At 44.0% G+C, this 26281-nt stretch overlaps 1 protein-coding gene across 1 annotated transcript; it reads right to left on the bottom strand.

Moving 5' to 3' along the window:
• Nucleotides 1–1530: 1530 nt before the first annotated feature.
• On the bottom strand, nt 1531–25972 carry LOC143986673 (uncharacterized). Its single transcript, XM_077485080.1, has 6 exons — nt 25882–25972; nt 23282–23425; nt 16045–16097; nt 10870–10947; nt 8368–8460; nt 1531–5794 (listed from the first exon to the last, which is right to left on the bottom strand). Exons 1-6 carry the CDS (start codon nt 25970–25972, stop codon nt 5744–5746), a joined length of 510 nt encoding a protein of 169 aa, XP_077341206.1. The 3' UTR covers nt 1531–5743.
• Nucleotides 25973–26281: the final 309 nt, after the last annotated feature.

Genomic DNA, 26281 nt, shown 5'->3' with positions numbered 1-26281 from the left:
AACAGAAAAGTGCAGGTCTATCTAAATACATATATTTATGTGACTCTACCTAGGCTTTAAATCAGACCTATGCCTAATGTGTTTGTAAAGCTTCCTTTTTTTCCCCGCCTTTACTTTTTTTTTTTTATGTTACCTGCTCAGTGTAATGGTTTTGCACAGAGCAACCCCAATCCTCTTCTTCTCAGGTTCCCCTGCCGGGGGGCCTGGTGCCTTCCCTCCTCCAAGTGCCCTATTGGAAGCTGATTCGTATGGGGGCACTCTTGCACGCTCGTTCCCGAGTCAGGCTGTTTGTGCTTATTCAGAAACACAGCCTGGCTTGGTCCTGGCCCCAGCTCACAAGTTTTGACATCCAAGCCTAGGAGAGCAGAGAAAAGCTGCTGCAGATGTGCACAACACTGAATCAAGACTCGGCTCAGGTGAGTGTCTGGGTGAAGCTGCATCCAAAAGTTTTTTTCTTTTGAAGGGGCATGACCAAAAAAGGTCTGCCAACTGGCCCCTGATCAGTGCTCTCAGGCAATGGCTGAGAGTACTGACTGGAGTGCTCTGGCGGAGGGGGGGGGGGGGAGTCTCCCCCTGTCCGAACACAATAGCAAAGCAGGGCAGATCTCTGTACTATTGTCTGGTAGTTAGTACAGCAGCTCCGACCTGAGGTGTCAGTTTTTTTTTCATTAAACTAAAAATTATAGTAGTGTGTATTAGGCTTTAGAATAACAATTTAGCTAAGTTTATCCACAAAACAAAAAACTGTTCAATGGATGAGCTGGTGCGTTGGGTAAGCTCTAGAATAACCATTCATGTTATTCCTTATGCAGGGCATACATGGGTCGAATTCTGAATGATTTGTTGAGTGAAAATTTCGTAATCCAATGGGTGCCACCACTGGTTTTGAAATTCGACCAACCAAGCCTTCAATTGCACCTGTTACAGAAAATAATTTTTTTTCTTTTTTTTTCCAGGCCAGAGCTCCTGCACATTTCTTTTTTAATTCTCCCATCATTGATTAGAAATTTGATTGCAGCTCAAAAAATTTTCAACATGCCCGATGACTTAAATTTGACGGTTGCACGAAAATCGTCCGTTGCTTAGGCCCCACTAATGGTCAAAAGTAGAACAATTATTCAAAAATGTGAGACTTTCGAACTAAAAATCATTCGGAATTCGGCATGTCTATGGCCGGCTTAACCTGTACTTGGCCAATACTTTCCCCTGAGCTGCAAACACCTTTCCTTTTCTCTGACACTGATGTTAAGGAACTGGGAAAGAAGCCCAGCTCCAATTTGCGCCCTGGCACCGGGCACCCAAGTGTCTAAAGCTAAAGGCAGATAGCTATGGCCTTAACAGATCTCCCCAAAATGGTTTCCAAGGAACAGAAGGCAGCAGATGACTTGCTGATGGCATTCCACACTGGAATATTAGTTCTGAGTGGAGTTCCCACAAAAGACAAGTAGATGTTTATACACACGATTAAATCCACTGAGTGAGCATTTACCAACCAGTTGTGAGGACAAAGGGACTGATATTCAAAAACTATCAAATAGAAATGTATCTGTACTCCAAACACTTTTATTTCAGTACAATGTCCTAAAAACGGGAAGAGCTCCACTAAGATTTCCACCTAAACTGACCACATACATCAAATAAGAAACCCTTTTGTGAAAAATGTAAAAAAAATAGAAAATAATGTAAAAAAAAAAATTTTCTTTTGTCCCCTTGGCATCAACAGTCAGTCTTATGTTGATAAATTAAAATAGGACCAGTTTAGTAAATTTTTAGCCTCCATTTTTAAAGCAGTATTAAAACATGTAATATACTGCATCTTACCAATCATTGGATATGGTGGCTGCATCAGCTTTATTTTCTTTGGCTTTTTCCCTCGGTTTTCACCTGGTGATCTGGTCAGTAACACTCCTGCTGAATTAGGAGTGCCTCCACACTGGATGGGGGACCAAGCAAGACACCTTTTGACAGCAGCATTGTTAACCTGGACGGAGGGGAGTGTTAAGCCTAGTACACATGGGCTGAACGTCGGGCAATATCGGCCAGTTCAATATGAACTGGCCAACATTTGGCCCATGCGTACTGGAGTCGGCTTGTCCAGCTTCTGTTGAAGGGGCATGACTAAAAAAAAAAAAAAAAAAAAAAAAAAAAAAAAAGTCTGCTGACCGGCTCTCTATCAGCGCTCTCAGCCTAGTGGCTTAGAGCGCTGACGGAAGTATTCTGGCAGGGGGCTGTCAGAACACAAGCTCACAGCAGGGGAGATTGCTGTACGAAGGTTGGATTGTTAGTACAGCAGCTCCTCCTGAGCTGTCAGTGTGTACATGCTTTAGATGTACTAGAAGATTTCAATGCACTAACAAATGGAAGCCAAACTCCAGCTCACATAGTAGTTACAGTAACAGTTTTGGGATAATGGCTTTACATGAATAAAAATCCGATCACTGTAAGTGCCCCTGTAAGTGATAAATGTTGTGTCTTATTACTCTGATACATTTTCAGGAGAGCTTATTCTTTTGAAAAAAAAAATAAAAAAAAAATCAGACTTACTGGTTAGATCACTAGGTGAAAACAGAAGAAGGAGGAAATCCTAAACAAAGAAAACGAATGCAGCCATCACATCTAAGAATTGGTAAGCTGCAATATAATAAAACTTTTGCTTTTGGGTTTAATGGCACTTTAATATCTTTTTTAGACCAGGGTTCTGTAAACATGTTATTTTATAATACCCATCTAAGTGCATAAAAATACATAGGAAGGGAGGCCCCTTACCATGCCAACATCCAATATATACAAGTGAGGATTGAAAACTCAAAAATAGGTGGACTTTGTGGGCATATGAGAGGAAAACTGATTAAACAAGTATAAAATTGTGAGGACAGCTCTATCCATGTAAGCGAGACTAAAGGACCGCTACCTCTTACTTAGGCTTAAACTGTTGGGCCCTACTGATAGGCCCCCCCAATCGGGTACACCAGTCACACCTATATGATTAGATGTTGCCCTGTCCTTCATGATGTGGAGCACCCTTTGTATCTGTCTGTTGTAGCATCTCAGAGCCCGAAGTTTACCTTTTTGGTACCTCATTCTGACGGTGTACACCTTACGCAATGATAATCTATGCCTTTTTTTTGGCCTGGATTTCTACCTTGCTACATTGTTGGCCGAGTACTTGCTATATACCAGGCACAGGCATGATAGAGTTCTGCCTCACAGCGATTTATAATCATCCATCTACCCAGTGTATATGCTATAGAAACACTGGTCACCATTTGGAGTCCCCGTTTATGATTGTCTGTCTAGTCTCGTGGGGTGTCCCTATACCCCTGGATACAAGTCCACAAGCACCTGCCCAGTAATGTCCTGAGGAAGCTAATATCTAGTGAAACACGTCGACGAGCAAGTGTGGAGGCGATATTGGATCAAATTTTATTAGACATTTATCTTATAAGTCAACTTTTATACCAAAGACCCAACCTCTATAACTGCATTATTGGGTAACTGGTAACCGTGTCCATATAGGGTGTTTGTATGCTTTTTAACTACTTTGCAATAAAAATTTATAATGTTTTAATCCGTTTTCCTCTCATTATGTGCCCACAAAGTTCACCAATCTTTTTAGCTTTCAAGCCATACTTGCATAAAATTACAAAATTGGATATCTCCACTTTGAGAAAAAAACCAAAATGGTATTCAGACTATAATGCAAATTAAAAAAGGAAAAAAAAAAAGAAAAAAAAAATAAAAAAGAAAAAGAAGCAGTTAAAAGTGGAAGTGCCTAACTAAATCTAGTGGCAGCCACATTCTAAAACAAATCTATATAACCCCGTAAAGCAAAAATCACGATACAATAGTACCTTGGATTACAAGCTTAACTCGTTCCAGAAGAATGCTTGTAATCCAAAAGCACTCGTATATCAAAGCGAGTTTCCCCATAGGAATCAATGGAAAATCAGATAATATGTTCCAGTGACACTGCTGATGTATGCAGTACAACATGTGGCCAGAGGTGCAGAGGCGCCGGAGACACTCGGAAACAGATTGTCCCCCACACCTCTAGCCACATGCGGTACTGCACACCCCAGAGGCTTAAAACCTGCTCGTTAACTCGCAAATCAAGTCGATTAAAAAAAAAAAAAAAAATTGCTTGTATTGGGAAACGCTTGTAAACCAAGTTACTCGCAATCCAAGGTATTACTTTAAATATCTTTTCTGCAGCCACTCCAATCCGGTCTCCACACTGAGCTGTCAGCTGCGGCTTCTCTGTGGAGGTGAGTGCAGAGGACACAGCCGACAATGGAAGCTCCAAAGTAACTATATGGGTGATGTCACTTTCCAGCCGCTGTCGGCTGTCTCCTCCACACAGCATCCACTGCTGGAGACCGGATCGGATCGGCTGCAGAAAAAGTATGTATAGCGATTTTTGCTTTACAGGGTTAGATTAGTCTTAGAATGAGGCTGCCAGTAGATTTAAAGATAGCCAGAATATTTTTGTAGTTTTGGATATAGCAGGGATGGGTTAACACCCCTGCCAGGTTATTATATACTTATTTATTTTTTTGCTGTCTGCATGCCACTGGAGAAAGTTCCTTTCACTTCCTGTCCTAGAGATGCAATAAGATGGTAGAGGAAAACTCCCAAAGTAGGAGGAACCTCCCCCTCTTAGTGGGTTGTCCCATTCTTTTATTCTGAGAACAACTCCAACATTCTGGATTTTTCCTTCATTTCTCAGTGACAATGGTCACTAGTACAAATAGAGGGGTGAATCTCCCTGATTGAGAACACAAGCAACAATAAAAACATAACACTTACTTTGAAAAAAGGTTTTGCCAAGAGACACTCTAAGTTTTCTCTTATCAAATAACCTTCCACTGGACGTCTGTATTTGCATACAGTAATATAGCCATCGACAAGTGGGATACAATCGCTCCTTTGACGAATGCATCCCTCTGTTTATTCAATTTACTCCCCCCCCCCCCCCCTCCCCCCTCCAAAAAATTTTTTTTTTTTACCTCAGTCTACCTACTGGGACTGAGTTGTGAAAACCACAGGAGAAAAGAAGGTGTGTGCCTAAAGAAACCAACCACTACCATGTTTGCCTTTAGGAGAAACATACACAGGCATAGGCATGGTCGGTCAGCTGGAGTCTGCAGCTACCCCTGGCACTGGTCTGTTCTCCCCAGAGACTATGAATGGTGCAAAAATACTGCATGGAAATGGAAATTTACTTTGTATTGACTGTTGGAAGTTTCAACTTTTTTTCAGCCTCTGGATATGCAAATAGTTAGCCTTTGAAATTTCCATGGGGTCTCCAGTTCCCAGGGGTTCCCTTTGGAGCATCTTTTCAGGGTCACCAACAACTGGAATCTAATAGCTGGGGATTCCATAAAATGTTACATGTACATTTGGGGTTGTTCTATTTCTGAATTTCCCACCCTGCAGTTCTTAAAGCTCTGCTAGGGCTGGACAAACCATATATATATATGGCTTGCAGCATGGACGCTTCATCTAGTGCTAAGCAGGAAGAACAGTAGGCTTCTTTATCAGACAAGTCCCTTGCTGCCAGAATATACTGATGAACACTTGGAGGATCGAAGGTGCAAAGTCTTAATGAACCTTAAATTCCATTGCCAAGTGTTTTCAGCATTGTGCACTCTGTGAAATGAAAGGCAATATGAGATTCTGCATGTTTTTCAGAAGATTGCACCATGAGGATCAACCATCCCAGATACACCTTTGGGTCATTTGGTCACATGGAAGAATTGAGGAATTCCAACAGTTCTGCTCGATTTCTGTCTCTCTGGGGAAATAGAAAAAAAAGATCCCAGTTCTTTTAGAAGTCAAACACATGCCAAAATACATTTTTCTTCTAGTATAGTACAATTTTATGAGGACCCATATCATAACACACAGAACTTTTAAAATTATCTGTAGCAAGTAAACGGCCCTGGGGTTTACCGGAAGTCACCAACCTACTGGTGCCAAACAGTACCAGCAGAGTGTCATAATTCACCAGTGCCATGCAAATAGCATTGAAGCTATTTGCATAATGGCCACTGTTTCTGCCTTTCATCTGAAGGTGATCATTTCTTGACCATGGACAGAAAAAAAAAAAAAACCCACAGCATTCTACATCAAACTTTATTCACAAACTGGTGTCAAAAGCAAAGCACAAATGTATACTAGACCTTAAAGTGATTTAAACGTTTTTTTTTTTTTTCTGTTAAAATAACAAACATGTTATATTTACCTGCTCTGTGCAGCGGTTTTGCACAGAGCAGCTTGGATCCACCTCTTCCTGGGTCCCGGGCTGGAGCTAGGGTATGATACCTTAACCAGGCCTAAGCAATGGGGAGGTGCGAGTCTGCCTCATTTGGGTCTCTGTTTTACCAACTCTTAAAATTTGGGACTGTTTACCTAATATTCCCCTACTATATTCTTAAACAAGTCCGTTAATGGAACTTATTGGTAATCCAGAATTCCCTCACAGAATACCTTCACTTGCTCCTTCCTCTTCAAAAGCTTGTTTTTTTTAATTGACTGATGTCATTGACTCAAGTTTTACCCCGTTATTCAAGTAGGTGGTTCTTGTACTTTCAACTTTGTGATCTTTACAACTCACAATACATTAAAAAGCAAGAGGGTGGCCTTCACCGGCCCTCTTACCACCTTTGTGTCTGTAATATGACCCCCTACGCATAGCGTGTCCTCCCTTTATAACCTTCTCCTGAGATTTTTTTCTGATGAACCTTCTTACATTGTTGAATGGGAAAGGGATGTAGGTGTTACCTTCACGGAGACGTCAACAAATCTTGCATTTTGACTCAAACTTTGTTTTGTGAGTAAAGAACAGGAGCGAAATTCTAAGGTCATTATGAGATGGTATTCTTGCCCTTGGATTTTACATAAAATACCTCCAAATATATCTGACCAATGGTGGCGATGTCCATCTCATATAGGCACCATGCAACAAATTATGAAATGGTCTCATCTTGCGCCCATTCCGGGACAATGTTATTAACATATAACACATTTGCCTCAGACACAGTGCCCCAGACTCCCCAAATAGCACGATTATCCATACTCCTAGAATCTATTTCTAGCGTCAAGAAAGGGATTTTAAATTTCTTTTTATGGCTGCCAGGGCAGTAATTCTAAGATTTTGGAAGTCCCAGCGTGTACTCTATAACGGAAGGGATAATTGAATTGAATAACCTGAGACTGGAAGAAGCATCAGCCCAGTTACAGGATGGACATTCCCATTTTCAGGAAATATGGCTCCCTTGTAACCCTACTATCCTAGAATTTTTCTACCTGGCCTCTGAATCTCTCTAAATCCCATTTCACCACATAGTACTGGATACCTCGCTGAGTCCATTCCCCTTTCTTTTTTCCTTCTTTTGCTCGAGTCCTCGTTTTTAAATATTTAACTTTGGATTTTGGTATTTAATACATTAAATACATACATTCTTTATTCTACTTTCTTGTCTTAGATGTTTCAATTTGAACACTTGTTTCACAATTTGCAATGCGGTTTTATTTTCTTAAAGCAATGTATACCAAGAGTCAAATTTATGTTAAAGTGGATTTAAACCCTCTCCTATATCCAGTGAAGTGAATAGCCTTAGATGATACACAGAGATGTAACAAATCTCCCTACATAAGTGCTATTTGTATATCTGCGGTCTTCAACTTGCTATATTTCTTAGAAAGTGCACATCGCATTATAATTTTTTCTTCCTCTTTCGGCAGTGGGAGGGGAGTCTCTGCATACACTGTATGACATCTGATTGGAGGAAAGGCACCCCCCCCACCCCCTTCCACATAAGCAGAGGAAGAAATAAACATGCAGACAAGCTCTCTGATAATCTATTTATAGCAACCTCCATTTTCTTTTTCAAATATTTTATTGAATATAATGCAATAAAAAAGAGTCATACAATAGATTTATAGTTAAGTAGAATGTATAAAAAAGTGTGAAATGAGGCTTCTCAGTAACAACCTCCATTTTCAGCTGCTTTTACCTCCCGTCTTGGAGAACTTGTCAGAAATTATCATGCTGATAACCGAAGAACAAAGCAGCAGAAAGACACTGGACTTAGTGCTTTGGAGAGAGAAAAGTAAACAATACAGATATATGTGCCCAGGTCAGATTACATGAATAGGGTTTACATCAACTTTAAGTGTATTTTTTGTACTTGTGGGCTCTACTATATCCAAGTTCTGTCCCCTTTTCATTTCTGTAAATTCTTATGATGAAAATCTTAGTAAAAATATACTTAAACAAAAACAAAAAACAAATACACACTGGAAGAAAAAAATAAAAAAAGGACGAAAACTAGGTACAATGCACTTTGAATGAAGGTAATTTACCTCTTTGTCCTTTTTGCTTTTCTTCACTTTCATTTTGATTTTTTTCCCTGTTATCATACTGTAGTTTTCATTCTTCTTTTTCTCTTTAAGATACTGCAAGACACCAATAACATGCAGATCACCTAAAAGAACAGCAGAGAGTTTCTCGTTTTCCAGGACACAAGACTGCGGTATCGGAAGCGAAAGTAAAACATGACGAGGTGCTTAATATTAAGCTGCTCACAACAGGATTGCCTTGAGACTTTATTAGCCTATATGGAATTGTCCTGGTAACATAACCTCTAACCAGTTGTGACCTATTTAATAAGAGTTACATAAGCAGATGAGATCTCACATCGTATCACTGGAAATCTTGACATACTGCTAGCAGCTAAAACTCACAGCTAGTTATATGTTTTCAAAAATACCATTATCTTCCTAGCAGTCAATCTACAGCTAAAGAGTTGTCGGGGGGCCACAACAGGGCTGTACCACTCTGCCCCACCGCTATTTTTATTATGAGAGTATGTATGTACGTACGTACGTACGTATGTATATACACACACACACACATACATACATATACACACACACACATATATATATATATATATACATACATACACACATATACATACACTCACTGGCCACTTTTTTTGGTACACCTGGCTAGTACTGGGTTGGACCCCTCTTTGCCTTCAGAACTGCCTTAAAGTGGTTGTAAAGGCAGAAGGTTTTAGAATGCCTTAAGATAAAAAACAAAACAAACAAAAAACACTTCTGTGTACAGCAACCCCCCTCATACTTACCTGAGCCCCATCTCGATCCAGCAATGTTGCAGGAGTGTCTCGGCTGCCCAGGACTCCCTTCCTGATTGGCTGAGACAGCAGTGGGGCGCCATTGCCTCCAGCTGCTGTCAAAGTCAGCCAAGCCAATTAGGAGAGAAAGGGAGCGGGGCCCGGCCACATCTCCATGTCTGAATGGACACAGAGAGCTGTTGCTCAACTTAGGTGCCCCCATAGCAAGCTGCTTGCCGTGGGGACATTTAGCAGGAGGGGGGGGGGGGTGAGTAGCACCGGAGAGGGGCCTGAGAAGAGGAGAATGGGGGGTGCTCTGTGCAAAACCAACTGCACAGAACAGTTAAGTATGACATTTTTTTTTTTTTAAATAACAGAGAGACTTTAGTATCACTTTAATTCTTCATGGCATAGAGTCAACAAGGTGTTGGAAATATTCCTCGGTTATTTTGGTCCATATTACATGATGGCATCACGCAGTTGCTGCAGATTTGTTGGCTGCACATCCATGAAGCGAATCTCTTGTTCCACCACATCCCAAAAGCGCTCTATTGGACTGAGATCTGGTGACTGTGGAGGCCATTGGAGTAGTGACCTCATTGTCATGTTCAAGAAACCAGCGGTGAGATGATTTGAGATGTGACATTGTACGTTATCCTGCTGGAAGGAGCCATCCGAAGAAGAGTACACTGTAGTCATAAAGGGATGGACATGGTCAGCAACAATACTCCATGGCGTTTAAACTATTCTCAATTGGCACTAAGGGGCCCAAAGGGTGCCAAGAAAATACCCCCCACACCATTACTACCAGCCTGAATTCATGCTTTCATGTTTTTTATGCCAAATTCTGACCCTACCATCTGAAGGTCACAGCTGAAATGACATCAGACCAGGCAACATTTGTCCAATTTTTGTGAACCTGTGCGAATTGTAGCCTCAGTTTTCTGTTCTTAGACAGGAGTGGCACCCGGGGTGTGGTCTTCTGCTGCTGTAGCCCACCTGCTTCAAGGTTCAATGTGTTGTGCATTCAGAGATGGTATTCTGTATACCTTGGTTGTAACAAGTAGTTATTTGAGTTAGTGTTGACTTTTTATTATCTCGAACCAGTCTGCCCAGTCTCCTCTGGCAACGCATTTTCCTGCCGCTGACTGGATATTTTCTCTTTTTCAGGCCATTCTCTATAAACCCTAGAAATGGTTGTGTGTGAAAATCCCAGTAGATCAGCAGTTTTTGAAATACTCAGACTAGCCCGTCTGGCACCAACAACCTTGCCACTTTCAAAGTCACTAAAATCCCTTTTCTTCTCTATTCTGATGCTCGGTTTGAACTTCAGGAAGTCGTCTTCCCCACGTCTAGATGACTAAATTGACTAATTGCTGCCATGCAATTCTGTTACCAAGCACCTGAACATGTGTACCTAATAAGGGGCCAGTGAGTGTGTATATTCAATTTATTTTTTCACTGACTGACCAACCAAATGAGAGATAGGAGCGTGAATTTGGGGTTTCCTACATTATAAAGAATCTGACTCTTCTCTCTTTCCCTGACAGATCATTTTCCAGTTCTTATTCCTATAGTAGTCCTGTTATCTTCCTAGCGCAGTATAGTCCTGATCCTAACACTGAAAATGTTTAATTACATATCCAACAATTTGCCATTCCCAGACACTGATCTAAACGGACACCCCTATAGGGAGGATGGATGGATGGATGGATGGAGGCTGCACCTTCGATATCTGCACAGGTCTGGATCCCTCCGGTTTCTTCTTCTTCTTTTTCTTTACTTTGTTGTCTTTTTCTCTTTTCTGCAGACAAATGACATTGTTACTAGTCTCAGTTTACAAAAGAAAGATTAAGTTTAGGTGTGTTGGGGGGGGGGAGGCGCCAAGCCACCAATAGTGTAGCTCAGTTTATTAAGTGATTAGCATTAAAAACATAAAATATTGCACTCAAAAGACATCCAAAATGACATTGATATCTCTCAAATGAGTCCACTCGAGTTCTGGTCCGTGCTGCAGCCGTCCGAGGCTGGATATGCTGCTTGAGGAGATGCAGGGAGCCTTGTGGGATGCCAGAGAACAGCCGCAGTGACAGAGCTGACAGAACTGGGAGTAGAATGGCCAATCAGAACGTGTCTCAGAGGCAGGGCCATGCCTCCATCAGTGGCTCCGGCCTCACATCGGCTATAGCACGGTCCAGAAGACACCCCGCCCCCCACCCCATGAGGGGACTCATTTGAGAGATCACATACCTGACATTTTTGAGGTCTGGTGAGCTCAATACTGATATTTTTAACTTGGTCAGAACCATGCTATAACCAAATGAAGGCTACAGCGGGGCCCTACTTTGCTGGGCGGACGTCTATTGACGTCCTCCCATGCCCGAGCAGCCTGCGGGCCCCCTGCAAGGCACGTGCGGCGCACTCTGTGATCAGCAAGTCTATGAAACTCGGCTGATCAAAGATCGGAGTAAGGAGTCGATCCTGACCCCTTACCACCTGAACAGCTCTCAGCCAATGACAGCTGATCATGTGATGTAAACAGAGACGGTAATCAGCTATTTTTTCTCCTCGCGCTTTCAGCGTGAGGAGAAAAAAAAAAAAAAACAGCCGATCACCGGCGGCTGTGAGAGGGACATCGGTCAAGGTGAGCTGCCGCCAACTCATCTGTGCCAACCTATGCCACCTAGCAGTAAACAGTGCCCAGTCAGTGCCTCATCAACAGTGGTGCCTATCAGTGTCACCTACCAGTGCCCATTAGTGCCGCCCATCAGTGCCGCCTCATCTGTGCCCATCAGTGCCACCTCATCAGCGCATATCAATGAAGGAGAAAAGTTAACCGTTTACAAAATTTTATAACAAACTATAAAACATGATTTTTTTCTCTCAAAATTTTCAATTTTTTTTGTTTCTTTAGCAAAAAATAAAAACTTCAGCTGCGATTAAATACCACCAAAAGAAAGCTCTATTTGTGTGAAAAAAATGATAAAAATTTAATTTGAGTAGTGTTGTATGATCACGCAATTGTCATTCAAAGTGCATCAACGCTGAAAGCTGAAAATTGGTCTGGGCAGGACGGGGGGGGTTTAAGTGTCTGGCAAGCAAGTGGTTAATGCTAATCACTTGAAGAGGAGCTGCACCTAAAAAAAAAAATATTAAAAGCCAGCAGCTACTAATATTGCAGCTGCTGACTTTTAATAATATCACACTTGCCTGTCCCAGGTTCCAGCGATGTCGGCGGCAGATGACGAGTGATCGTGCGGAGCGATGCGGGGGTCTGCGGCGGTCTGGCCGGAAGTGGGTGCAGTTACCTGGATTATCCAGGTAACTGCACCCCCCTCCCCCCCGAAAGGTGCCGATTGTGGCACCGGAGGGGGGGGGAGGGATAATACTAGCGGAACTTCCCCTTTAGGGTGAAGAACCGCTTTAAACTGTGCTACACTATTCCCCCATCCCTTTTTTTTAGTTCAGTGGTCAGGTTCCCAGCCCACTCCAGAGACAATCTCACCTCCACCGTACAGTGTCAGCTAAAGACGCTTGATTTTACCCATCTACATATTTATCTCTCCTCTGGGACGTCTTACTTTTTGACTTTTATTAAGCTCTAGATTGGAGTTGCACACCGTCTGATCTTCCTGTACATACGGACAATTTCGACCAGATTTATGCCATAAACAGTTCAATTGTTAATATATTTAATACTGTCATTTGTTGGCAACATGTGCAGTACTGAGTGAATGACTTGGTGTGCTGTTAAAGTTTAGGTGTGTGGCAGACTTTAATGACCCTTTGAAAAGCAGTCCACAGTAGATTTCCAGTTGTTCCCAATAAAAGATCAAATCTTTCACTTTTATTGCATTCAGTTCCTCTTTAATCCCCAGTTATAATATACTGCTGCATCTCAACATGAGGCCTCATTCACACGGGCGTATTACAGTGTAGGCCCATGTGACAGGTGTTCCGTGCATCACCGTCCAGGCAGTCCAATTCAGGTCAACTTGGATGCAACAGCACAGACACAGCTGCTGCTCATAATTTGACATCTGTACAGGTAAACTACCCTGATTGTACTCTGTTCACATTTGAGGACATGCACCCGAACCCACAAGGATGCCAAATCGAGAGCAGGGTCTGTGTCTGTGCAGCTGCTCCATCCCAATTGATGTGAATAGGACCGGCTGCATGGAACACCTGTGCATGCCCATACAGGCAAACGTGGCCCTCGCATGGGTGTAACGCTGTAGCACGCCCGTGTGAACGACGCCTTACTTTCTGAATAGCAGACTAAACAACTAGACAAAATAAAACCAGCCAGGAACATGTACAAGTAAAAGGTATTTCTGGAATGCTCACTCACAAAGAAAAATGGCCGCTTTTATTCCTTCAATGAGGAGGTGAGTTGCCAGCTAGATAAAGGTAGGACCGTAGACGTGGTGTATCTGGATTTTGCAAAAGCATTTGACACAGTTCCCCATAAACGTTTACTGTACAAAATAAGGTCCGTTGGCATGGATCATAGGGGGAGTACATGGATTGAAAACTGGCTACAAGGGCGAGTTCAGAAGGTGGTGATAAATGGGGAGTACTCGGAACGGTCAGGGGTGGGTAGTGGGGTCCCCCAGGGTTCTGTGCTGGGACCAATCCTATTTAAAATTTGTTCATAAACGACCTGGAGGAGGAGGTAAACAGTTTAATCTCCGTATTTGCAGACAATACTAAGCTAAGCAGGGCAATAACTTCTCTGCAGGATGTAGAAATCTTGCAAAAAGATCTGAACAAATTAATGAGGAGGGCAACTACATGGCAAATGAGGTTCAGTGTAGAAAAATTTAAAATAATGCATTTGGGTGGCAAAAATATGAATGCAATCTATACACTGGGGGGAGAATCTCTGGGGGAATCTAGGATGGAAAGTACCTGGGGGTCTTAGTAGATGATAGGCTTGGCAATGGCATGCAATGCCAAGCTGCTGCTAACAAAGCAACCAGAATATTGGCATACATTAAAAAGGGGATCAACTCCAGAGATAAAACGATAATTTTCCCACTCTACAAGACTCTGGTCCGGCCTCACCTGGAGTATGCTGTCCAGTTTTGCCCACCAGTCCTCAGAAAGGATGTACTGGAAATGGAGCAAGTACAAAGAAGAAGGGCAACAAAGCTGATAAAGGGGTCTGGAGGATATTAGTTCTGAGGAAAGGTTGCGAACACTGAACTTCTCTCTGGAGAAGAGACGCTTGAGAGAGGATACGATTTCAATATACAAATACCATACTGGTGACCCCACAATAGGGATAAAACTTTTTCGCAAACGGGAGTTAAACAAGACTCACTCACTAAAATTAGAAGAAAAGAGGTTTAACCTTAAACTGCTTAGAGGGTTCTTTACTGTAAGAGCGGCAAGGATGTGGAATTCCCTTCCACAGGCGGTGGTCTCAGCGGGGAGCATCAATAGTTTCAAGAAACTATTAGATAAGCACCTGAACAACCGCAACATACAGGGATATACAATGTAATACTGACATATAATCACACACACACAGGTTGGACTTGTGTCTTTTTTCAACCTCACCTACTATGTAACTATGTAATGCGTTCGGCTATCAATTTTTAAATGACATTGGTCCTGTATAGAGGGATAAATCTATTTCCAGGATTACGGATAGATGGCATTGATTCAGCCAGGTATGGGCGGGGGAACATATCCGTTTTTAGGTTTGCTAAAAAGACCGGCTATTCTTTCTAATCTGGTCTTGTGCAAATTCACTGAACAAAGAACATAACAAAACAAAAAAGATAAAACGCAAACCTTACCCTCATACCTATTTACAAGGATGCCAAAGCGGCCTTACTGCATTGCCTATCCAGAGCCTGTTCTCATATCAACAAAAGTTGGTGACCTGTTTATTGCCTCTAAACGCACAATTGCCAGGGCCTGGAAAAAACCCACTCATCCCCACATCCCCCCCCCCCCCAAAAAAAAAATTGACATTGGAGGGGGCGGGGGTAGATTGTGCTTAAAGCCCCTCCCCTTTTTTGTGTTCCTCTTGTGGCTTCTCTGCTCACTACCGACTCTGGGCTTATCTTTTCCCACATCAACACCTATCTACAGCATTCCCCCAAGTCCTCGGACTTAGGTCGCTTATGCCGCAAAATCACAACCTTTGATGTCACAACATAAATGTATTTACCAATTCCGTTTTTATGAACCATCTCACCCGGACCCCCGTGTGGGTATTCAGCCGATTTGCTTGTGTATAGCTTACAGCGGACTATGTACCATAAACATGGGTTCCCCTTCTAGGCCCTCAAACTCAGGCGATCTACATACATAGTTAGTAAGGTTGAATAAAGACACCAGTCCATCCAGTTCAACATGAGTGTCTACAATTGTCCCTATCCCTGTACATCGCACACTCACATCAGTCCCTACCCTCAAGGAGCCCACAATCCAAGGTCCCCATTCATATACTAGGGCCAATTTTGGACAGAAGCCAATTAACCTACCTGCATGTCTTTGGAGTGTGGGAGGAAACCGGAGTACCTGGAGGAAACCCACGCAGGCACAGGGAGAACATGCAAACTCCAGGCAGGTAGTGTTGTGGTTGGGATTCGAACCAGCAACCCTTTTTACTGCTTGGCGAGTGAAAACCACTACACCACTGTGCCATCCCGCATGGACCTTCGGCTCAACCCGTTTGGTCGCACAGTTGACATTTTGCAGCCTTAAAAAAACACCCGTCTGAACGTGTCTTAGCCCATGTCTTCATGCCACGTATTGTACAATGTATCCCCTGTGTGGGTGGTGGTTGTCATGTTACCTTGTTTTCTACATTTAAAAAAAAGTTGGACCAGAAAACACAAATTGTACATTCACAGAAAAAACAAACACAGACTGGCCTTACCTTCTTCTTGTGTTTTTCTTTAATGGTATTCTTAGACTTGTGTTTTTTAACATCTAACAAATTGAAAATAGAAAATCAAACATTAGTGTACAATCTGCACATCTAAATGGTTCATACAAGTAATTAGACAAAAGTGAGATGAAATGCCATTAAATATAGTATTACATGCTTTAAAACATAAATGCATTTATTTTTACAAACAACATGAGTCTGTGAATCCGTTTTAATATCAGACACTTTTCATATACTGTGCGATAGTCCTGCGCTACCCTTAATTTTTGATCTATATTAATTGCAGCTGCATGCACCGATGTGTTTCCACACCACCATAAAATGATTTCAACAAAAGTGCAGGGCTGTTAACTTCATGTGCAAATTATAATCATTGCATGTATTGCATACCCCATAGAGAAACTACAACTAAATAATTGAAATTATAATAGCCTGCTTGCTGGAAAATATATCAATAAGATCAATATCAATAGATAAAAAGTTGAGTGCATGTGCTCAGCGTCATATCCAGAGGTTGTCTTTGGGAAATAGACATAGGATTGCTGCTGAGGTTATAGGGGTGGGGGTCAGCCTGTCAGTGCTCAGACCATACACCGTACACTGCATAAAATTGATCTGCATGGCTGTCATCCCAGAAGGAAGGAAGGAAGGAAGGAAGGGGTGTACTCATTTTTGTTGCCAGCAGTTTAGACATTAATGGCTGTGTGTTGAGTTATTTTGAGGGGGCAGCAAATTTACACTGTTATACAAGCTGTACACTCACTACTTTACATTGTAGTAAAGTGTCATTTCTTCAGTGCTGTCACATTAAAAGATAGAATAAAATATTTACAAAAATGTGAGGGGTGTACTCGTGTGAGATACTGTATGTATCACAATAGGTCAATCGGCCTTCTTCCCCTATTAAGGGGTTAAAGAGGAAGTAAACCCTGATGAGTTTACTTCCTCTTTGATTCCCTGCAAAGGTAAAGCATAATGGACTACTATGCATCGCATAGTAGTCCATTATGTGTCGCTTACCTGACACAGGAGCCAGCGAAGTCACCGCCATCCCCTGTAGTCCAGAGCCTCCATCTTCTTGGTGGGTCGCTCTGCTCCGGCGCTGTCATTAGTCGGAGCCTCAATGACGTCACTCCCATGCATGAGCACGGGAGCCGCCACTTGCGGCATATCGCCATTAACTGCGGCGCGCTCAGTGTGCCTGCGTCTATGGGCATTATCCTCAAGGCAAAAATACGTATTTAGTATACTTTTAGCCCACTAAAAACCATATAGTTCTATATTTAGCTCCTAATATAACATGGGCAGAGATGTCAATATATGTTAAGCTGTATGGTACAAACTGTGGGGTTGGGTAGCACAGTGCCCAAGTGGTTAGCACATCCACCTGGCAGGCATTAGGGCTGTTGGTTTGAATCCCAACCACAGCACTACCTGCATGGAGTTTGCATGTTCTCCCTGGGCTTGTGTGGGTTTCCTCCAGGTACTTTGGTTTCCTTTCACACTCCAAAAGACATGCTGGTAGGCAATGGGCTCCTGTATACATTGGTATGTAGTATGTGTATGTATGAATGTGAGTTGGGGACCTTAGATTGTAAGCTCCTTGAGGGCACAGAGTGATGTCAATGTACAATACAAGTGTAAAGCGTTGTATAGCTTGACAGCGCTATACAAGTACATGCGATAAGTAAATAAATAGCAAGCCATAGGGGGCCCTCTTGTGGTGAAAGCATAAACCCCACTATACAAAAGGTGAAACTCCAGGCTGTTTGGGAAAAACCCAAGTACTAAAATTCCATAACTGCAAACCTGTTAATGCCCTTTTAAAAGTAATTTTCATTAAATGTACAGTTTTTAATTAAAAAAATACCTGCCACTCCCCGCCCCCAATGATGTTCCTAGTTAACAAACTCTTGTTATAGGGAGATAATGCTCTGCACCTTGTATAATATTCCCATCACACACGTTCTTGGAAATGTCAAAATGTAGCAACTGCCAGCTGGAAACCAGTAACATAAGCCAAATTATTTCTCACCAGCACACAAGGATCTTTGAAATATTGTCCAAATGTTTTTGTTTTGTTTTTTAGATGATCACACCACAGCAGTAAAGTGCAAAGTTTTGGGGCCACGCAGGACCCATTTTCAGGGATTTGCTCCTCTGTTTCCATCCCAATCCCACAGCACTGACCAGCTGGTTAAATGGTGATTTTCATACAAGGAAGCGCATGTCACCAGCACACTATGGATTTGTTTAAAAGTCCAAAGATTTATTAAAGCGATCACATCGAGTGTAAGTTATTGGTTTGATGACAAACAGGACCCCATCAAGGATGGGAGTGGGCTGAAAACAGGTAGGTATATACATCTTTCTTGCACAGGTTAAGCCGCGTACACACGTAGCCGTCTGTCCGACGTACTTAGTCTGGCGGACTTCCGCCAGACTGTCCGTCGGAATTTCCGAACGGGCTACTTGTCCACACACGGCACTTTTTCAGCAGACTAAGTCCGCCGTACTAAGTCCGCCGTACTAAGTCCGCCGTACTAAGTCCGCCGTACTAAGTCCGCCGTACTAAGTCCGCCGTACTAAGTCCGCCGTACTTTCGAAATGAACGGACTCGCCCACACACGCGGAGGAAAGTCCGCTTATTTCGAGCGCGTCTCCAGGTAGGCGGGGCCCGCGAAGGAGACGTCGCTGGCCCCGCTGCCTGATATGGACTTAAAAGGGGAACCTCAACGCCGAAAAAAAAAAAAAAAAAAAAAAAAAAAAAAAATCGGCGTGGGAGACCCCCCCAAGTCCACAACAGACCCTTGTCCGAGCACGCTACCCGGCCGGCCAGGAAAGGGGGGCGAGCGAGCGCCCCCCCTCCTGAGCCGTACCAGGCCGCGTGCCCTCAACATGGGGGGTGCCTTGGGGAAGGGGGGGCCGCGCGGCCCCCCCCCACCCAAAAGCATCTTGTCCCCATGTTGATGAGGACAAGGGCCTCTTCCCGACAACCCTGGCCGTTGGTTGTCGGGGTCTGCGGGCGGGGGGCTTATCGGAATCCGGGAGCCCCCTTTAATAAGGGGGCCCCCGGATACCGGCCCCCACCCTGTGTGAATGAGTATGGGGTACAACGTACCCGTACCCATTCACCTGTAAAATAAAAGTACAAAAAAAAAAAAAACACAACACACGAGATAAAATACTTTATTGCACAGCTCCGGGGGTCTTCCCTCTTCGGGGGTCTTCTCGCCGGACTCCTCCGCTATCTTCTTGTAGCTCTTTTGCTAGCGGAGGAGTCCGGCTTTCTTCCTCGCCGCCGCCGGCCTCTTCTCCCGACTTCGGGGGTCTTGTCCCCCTCTTCGGTTCTTCTGCCGGGCCACCGCGCCTTCTTATAGCTCTTTTACAGGCGGTGGCCCGGTCTTCTGTCGCCGCCTTCCGTTCGGAAGCCTTCCGCGCGGCCCCCCCTTCCCCAAGACACCCCCTTGTTGAGGGCACACGGCCTGGTACGGCTCAGGAGGGGGGGGGGGGGGGCACTCGCTCGCCCCCCTTTCCTGGCCGGCCGGGTAGCGTGCTTGGACAAGGGTCTGTTGTGGACTTGGGGGGGACCCCCACGCCGTTTTTTTTCGGCGTTGGGGTTCCCCTTTAAGTCCATACCAGGCGGTGGGGCCAGCGACGTCTCCTTCGCGGGCCCCGCCTACCTGGAGACCCGCTTGAAATTAGCGGACTTTTCTCCGGGTGGGAAAAGTCCGCTCATTTCAAAAGTACGGCGGACTGGCACACACACGGCCGGATTGTTCGCCGAAATGCGAGTCCGACGGATAGATTGGTGTGCAACACGGCATTCTAAGTCCGCCGTACTTTCGGGTCAAAAAAGTATGCCGGAGGCTACACACGGGGGGATTGTTTGGCGGACTTGAGTTTGCCGGACTTTTCCACCGGATTGTTTGATCGTGTGTACGCGGCATTAGTCTGTATAGGTGTTCGGGGGGGGGGGGGGGGGGGGTTGGTTTGTGGAGGAGCAAGGAAGCAGTTTTAAGATTAGTTGAGTATATCGCAGAATACTACTTTAAGATCAACTACAGTGCATCTGGAAAGTAGTCACAGCGCTTCACTTTTTACACATCTTGTTATGTTACAGTCTTATTCTAAAATGGATTAAATTCATTCTTTTCCTCAAAATGCCACAAACACTACAACATAATGACAACGTGAAAGAAGTTGATTTGAAATCTTTGCAAATTTATTTAAAAAAATAAATAAATAAAATTAACATAAGTATTCCCAGCCTTTGCCATGGCACTCAAAATTGAGCTCAGGTGCATCCTGTTTACACCGATCATCCTTGAGATGTTTCTATAAACTTGGAGTCCACTTGTTATAAATTCAGTGGATTGGGCATGATTTGGAAAGGCGCACACCTGTCTATATAAGGTCCCACAGTTAACAGTGCATGTCAGAGCACAACCCAAGCCATGAAGTCCAAGGAATTGTCTGCATACCCCCGAGACAGTACTGTATCGAGGTACAGATCTGGGGAAGGGTACAGAAAAATTTCTGCAGCATTGAAGGTCATAATGAGCACAGTGACCTCCATCATCCATAAATAGAAGAAGTTTGGAACCACCAGGACCCTTCCCAAGGCAGGCTGCCCGGCCAAACTGTGTGATAGGGGGAGAAGGGCCTTAGTCAGGGAGGTAACCAAGAACCCGTTTGTCACTCTGACAGAGCTCCAGCGTTTCTCTGTTGAGTGAAGAACCTTCCAGAAAAACAACCATCTCTGCAGCACTCCACCAAACAGGCATGTATGGTAGAGTGGCCAGACGGAAGCCACTCCTCAGTAAAAAAAGGCACATGACAGCTGCCTGGAATTTGCCAAAGGGCACCTGAAGGACTCAGACCATGAGAAAAAAAAATTCTCTGGTCTGATGAAACAAAGGTTGAACTCTTTGGCCTGAATGGCAAGTGTCATGTCTGGAGGAAACCAGGCACTGCTCATCACCTGGCCAATACCATCATGCTGTGGGGATGTTTTTCAGCTTCAGGAACTGAGAGACTAGTCAGGATCAAAGGAAAGATGATGCAGCAATGTACAGAGACATCCTTGATGAAAACCTGCTCCAGAGCGCTCTGGACCTCAGACTGAGACAAAGGTTCATCTTCCAACAGGACAACAACCCTAAGCACACAGCCAAGATAACAAAGGAGTGGCTATGGGACAATTCTGTGAATGTCCTTGAATTGCCAGAGCCCAAACTTGAACCCGATTGAACATCTCTGGAGAGATCTCAAAATGGCTGTGCACCGACACTCCCCATCCAACCTGGTGGCGCTTGAGAAGTCCTGCAAAGAAGAATGGGAGTAACTTCCCAAAAATAGATGTGCCAAGCATGTAGCATCATACTCAAAAAGACTTGAGACTGTAAGACCCCTTTCACACCAAGGGCATTTTGCAGGCGCTGTAGCGTTAAAAATAGCACCTGCCGTCCGCCCTCAAACAGCTGCACCATCGTCTCCGTTGTGAAAGCCCTCGGGCTTTCACACTGGAGCGGTGCACTGGCAGGACGTCAGGAAAAGTCCTGCCAGCAGCTTCTCTGGTGTTTACCGCTGCTCCCCATCAACCAATGCCAGCAGCTTCTCTGGTGTTTACCGCTGCTCCCCATCAACCAATGGGGCAGCAGGCCTATAATGCCAGCAAAAAGCCGCTATTGCGGTGCACTGCAGGCGGTTTTAAACCTTTCTCGGCTGCTAGCGGGGCTAAAAGCAGCCGAAATGCGCCGCAAATCTGACGGTAAAACGCTGGTAAAAATATTGGCGTTTTACCGCCGACGCTATGGGTGGCTTAGTGTGAAAGCCCTGTAATTGGTGCCAAAGGAGCTTCACCAAAGTATTGAGCAAAGGCTGTGAGAATACTTATGTACATTGTTTTTTTTTTTTTGTTTTTTTTATTTATAATAAATGTGCAAAGGTTTCTTTCACGTTGTCATTATGGGGTATTGTTTGTAGAATTTTGAGGAAAATAATGAATTTAATATTTTCCTGGGCATGTGAAGCCCACAGGCATCCTCTTCCAGGATACAGTGCCGCTGATCAACCAGCATGCACTGCGCGTTGTATCCCAAATTTTCACGCATGCGCAGTAACTCAACGGTGGTGTCGTTCGAAGTCCCGCCCCATTGTGATGGCAATGGAGCTGAGCCAGGCCGCTGCATTGACTCCTGGGAACAATAACAAGCTCCCAGGAGCCAGTGCGGCTCTAAGGAAATGACGAAATAGCCGCAATATCCATGCCTATATCCGAAGACTACACATACAAGAAGCACAGAAGATTATAATCACAACTAAGGTAGAGTTGTAAAAATTGAATTTTTATTTTTTTTTGCATTATGACATGAAGTGAATTGTTTAGGTCTAATGTGTTAAAATCGGGTGGAGCTCCGCTTTAACTGAAAATTGCAACGCCATACCCAAACTAAATTTAGAGCACTTTTTTCACACAAATAGAGCTTTCTTTTGGTGGTATTTTAGTACCTCTGGGTTTTTTTATCACATAAATTAAAAGATACCAACAATTTTGACAAACAAAAAAAACTGCGTTTACTTTCTGCTATAAAACATGTCCAAAAAATAAACAAATAAAATCTTCTAAAAAAAAAAATTGGCCAAAAATGTATTGTGCTACATGTCTTGGGTAAAAAAAATCCCAACAAGTGTATATTGATTGCTTTGTGTGAAAGATGGCGTCTACAATCTGTGCATATGTACCAATAAAGACGGTGATCAGCAACTTAGAACGGGACTGCGATATTGCGGCAGGCAATCTGACACCGACACTGGTGGGAACTGACTAATGGCCATGGACACCACCCTGTTTAGCAGGGTATTAAACAAAAAGATCACTTAACTGAACACAGCTCTGTGTTGTTTACATTCACAGAGCTGTGTTCTGGGAAGCTCAGAGGCGATCACCGGGTGGCGGCGGTCAATCAATGGCCAGGACCGTGATCGGTATATACGGTGATGAATCACAGCACAGCCATGCCGGTGAGAGCATGTATCACGTAGTAGGTATGTGATCCAGTGCAGGGAGGCCGCATATAAGTTATATGGTCGGCAAGCGGTTAATGTACATCAGTCACATGTTTACTAGCTACAAAGAAGAAACGCCAATGCAGATTTAGCTGCCTCAGTTCTATAATACACCAGAATAATACCAGAGCTCAGAGTTTGTCCCTGCTGATACCTCTACTTCTGGAGCTGCTTCTGCTGCTGGAAGATGAAGAGCCTGAAGAGGACGATGATGAACCTGAGGACGACGATGAGGAGGAAGAGGAAGACACAGAGGATGATCTGCTCCGACTGCGTTTTCTTTTCCTCTTTTCCCCTCCTTGAAGAAAAGAGATATATGTTTATTTATTTTTTTACAACTGCAATAAACATTACATGCGACAATCATCAACCAAATTATTATAGAATTCCATTTGATTTCCCAGCTTTGCCACCACATGGCTGTCTCTTCTGTGTGCCACATCCTCCAGTATGAAGGACAAGAAAAATTAAAGAAAAAATAATACTACAAAGTCTTCTATCCAGGAACTCAGGTGCTACGATTTTATTACTGGAATTTAGACAGATTCATAAAGCCAGTGGCTGATTCTGCCCACCCAACAGGAACTACCCAAGGTATCAGTTTCAGGTGGAGTGACCCTGTATATAAAAAAAAAAAATAAATAAAATAAAAATAAATGCCCAAGCTTACAAAAAATTTGATTCAACTAGTGCCTGGGTTAGCAATAAGATGGTGTCTCCGTGAGTCTCTGCAGAAAAGGCTACATGTGCATTACCTTGTTGAGGCTGCTCACTAAACCAAAGTGGGGGGGGGGGGGGATTTGGAATCAAAGTTTTTGGTAAAGTGATTGTAAAGTCTCTTTAAAAAACAAACAAAAAAAACCCACAACAAACATGTTACACTCCTCCTCTTCTCGGGTGTCTTTTTGCACCCCCTGGCCTCTCCTTCCCATTGAGTGCCCCACAGCAAGCAGCTTGCTATGGGGGCAGCTGAGCCAAGTGGCTGCTCCATGTGTCCATTCAGAAAAGAGCTGCAGGTCGACCCCGCCCCCTCTCTCCCCTCATTGGCTAACTGAATTTGATTGACAGACATGGGAGCCAATGGCGGCGCTGAGGTGTCTCAGCCAATCAGGAGTGAGAGAATTGGATGGCCAAGGGATTCGTGGACATCGCTGGATAGAGAGGGGGCTCAGGTAATATGGTGGCTGCTACACACAGAAGGCTTTTTATCTTAATGCATTAAAGGGGTTGTAAACCCTCATGGTTTTTCACCTTAATGCATTAAGGTGAAAAACCTTCTGTGGTGGTGGTGCTGCAGACTACCCCCCCATTTTTACTTACCTGACCCTTCTCTGGCTTGGTGGGTACTTCCTTTTCTATTTTACCAGTTCTGGGAGTTGATGTGGGTGGGTCCAAGGGTTACTGTGGGTGTTTCTGGGCCTTCATGTGGGTGGGGAAAAATGTAAACCTGTCATGCCTCCTCCTATGTCATTCCTTGGTGCAAAGACTAATTGCTTACTTCAAGACTACAGAGGAAGGGATTTCCACCATATGTAAATTAATAACTTCACAGAGAGTAGGGCTCGGGGGGGGGGCAGGATCTGAGGGGTGGAGCTCTCCCTGTTCAATATGCCAGCCAGTGTCAACTGGGCAGGACTCAATGCCAATTGTGATTTATTCCATCCTGCCCGGCAACAACACAGCTAGCTTTATCAGCAGGCTATGTATGTGTGTATGAAGGGGTTTCCCTTCATCTGTGAGGCAGGACTTGGGAGGTTTGGACTCTTCCTGTAGATGTTACTGGGCAGGATTGAATGCCAATTAGGATGTATTCCATCCCACCCACCATCAGATATGTGAAGAAAGTTACTTCATCTGATTTTATTGAGACTGCGACATTATGGCGGACACTGGGATGTGTGTGTTTATACACACACACACACACACACACACACGTTTTTCTCTCGTGCCCACGTTCGCTTGTGGCTGGCGGTCATCCCGACAGCCGGTTACAAGCACTGGCACCTGCCATGCAGCGGGCACGCGCTTGCTATCCTGCTTAAAGGGACCAACGTATAGCTACGACGGTTCATGGGATCATGCCGACTTGCCGCAGTATAATGACGCCAGCTGGTCGGCAAGTGGTTAAAGCGCAAACAAAAACCGCAGAGGTGATCAAATATCACCAAAATAAATCTCTATTTGTGGGAAAAAAACGACATCAGTTTTGTTTGGGTACAGCGTTGCGCGACATCGCAATTGTCAGTTAAAGCAACGCAGTGCCGTATCGCAAAAAATGGCCTGGTCATTAAGGGGGAAAATCTTCCTGGAGAAAGTGTTTAAAGCCTTGTTTTTTTGTGAAAAATAACAAACACGTTATACTTACCTCCTCTGTTGCAGTGGTTTTTGCACAGAGCAGCCTGAATGCTCTTCTCTGGTCCCTCTTTGGCACTCCTGGCCTCTCCCTCCTGTTGAGTGTCCCCACAGCAAGCAACTTGTTATGGGGGCACCCAAGCCGAGCCGCAGCTCCCTGTGTCCATTCAGACACAAAGCCATTGCCCAGCCCATCCCCTCTATCCTCATTGACTTAATGGCGCTTCGCAGCTGTCTCGGCCAATGAGGAGGGCGAGTCCAGGACAGCAGACTCTTGTGCAACAACGCTGGATTGAGATGAGCTCAGCTGAGTACTGGGGGGCTGCTGCACACAGAAGGCTTTTTATTTTAATGCCTTTACAAACACCATTGCATGTCTCTTTTGTAATAAAATGGCCCTACCTGCCTTCTCCTCTGGCACTGTAAACTGAGCTGGGCATGCACAGCTCAGCTTACAGTGCTGGGATGAAGGCCTCATGCGCAGGAATGACATTATCCCCTGCAGGCCAATGAAGAGGCCCGCAGACCAGCACTTAGAAGGTGCCGGCGCAGGATTGTTGAGCAGGTAAGTATGGAGACTTTAGTTCTGTTCTAAAACACTTTTGCTCTGTAATATACATGAAAATAAAGCAACAATAACCTATCTTTGGTTTTCTGTCCTCTAAGCTCTCCACCTCCAGAAAAAGCTTTCGCCATACAATGCAATATGAAAGACGGCATCCCTTTAAATATACATGCCAAAAAATTGCAGCCCCTCTCCACCTTCTGCATATTTTCCAATGTAGATGTCCATTATTCTTGA

This window comes from Lithobates pipiens, unplaced genomic scaffold (assembly GCF_037356315.1).
Source record: "Lithobates pipiens isolate NorthernLeopardFrog02 unplaced genomic scaffold, aLitPip1_a1.2 Scaffold_18, whole genome shotgun sequence".
Classification (NCBI taxonomy): Eukaryota; Metazoa; Chordata; class Amphibia; order Anura; family Ranidae; genus Lithobates; species Lithobates pipiens.
This window is presented reverse-complemented; position numbering and strand designations above follow the sequence as displayed.

Excerpts from the sequence above, each read along its gene's own strand:
- LOC143986673 (XM_077485080.1), bottom strand. The coding sequence starts at position 25,972 with ATGTCATTCCTGCGCATGAGGCCTTCATCCCAGCACTGTAAGCTGAGC. Across the intron at positions 23,426-25,881 it reads AGTGCCAGAGGAGAAGGCAG|GAGGGGAAAAGAGGAAAAGA; the intron begins GTAGGGCCATTT and ends CTTTTCTTCAAG. Across the intron at positions 5,795-8,367 it reads AAAGCAAAAAGGACAAAGAG|AGAGACAGAAATCGAGCAGA; the intron begins GTAAATTACCTT and ends CTATTTCCCCAG.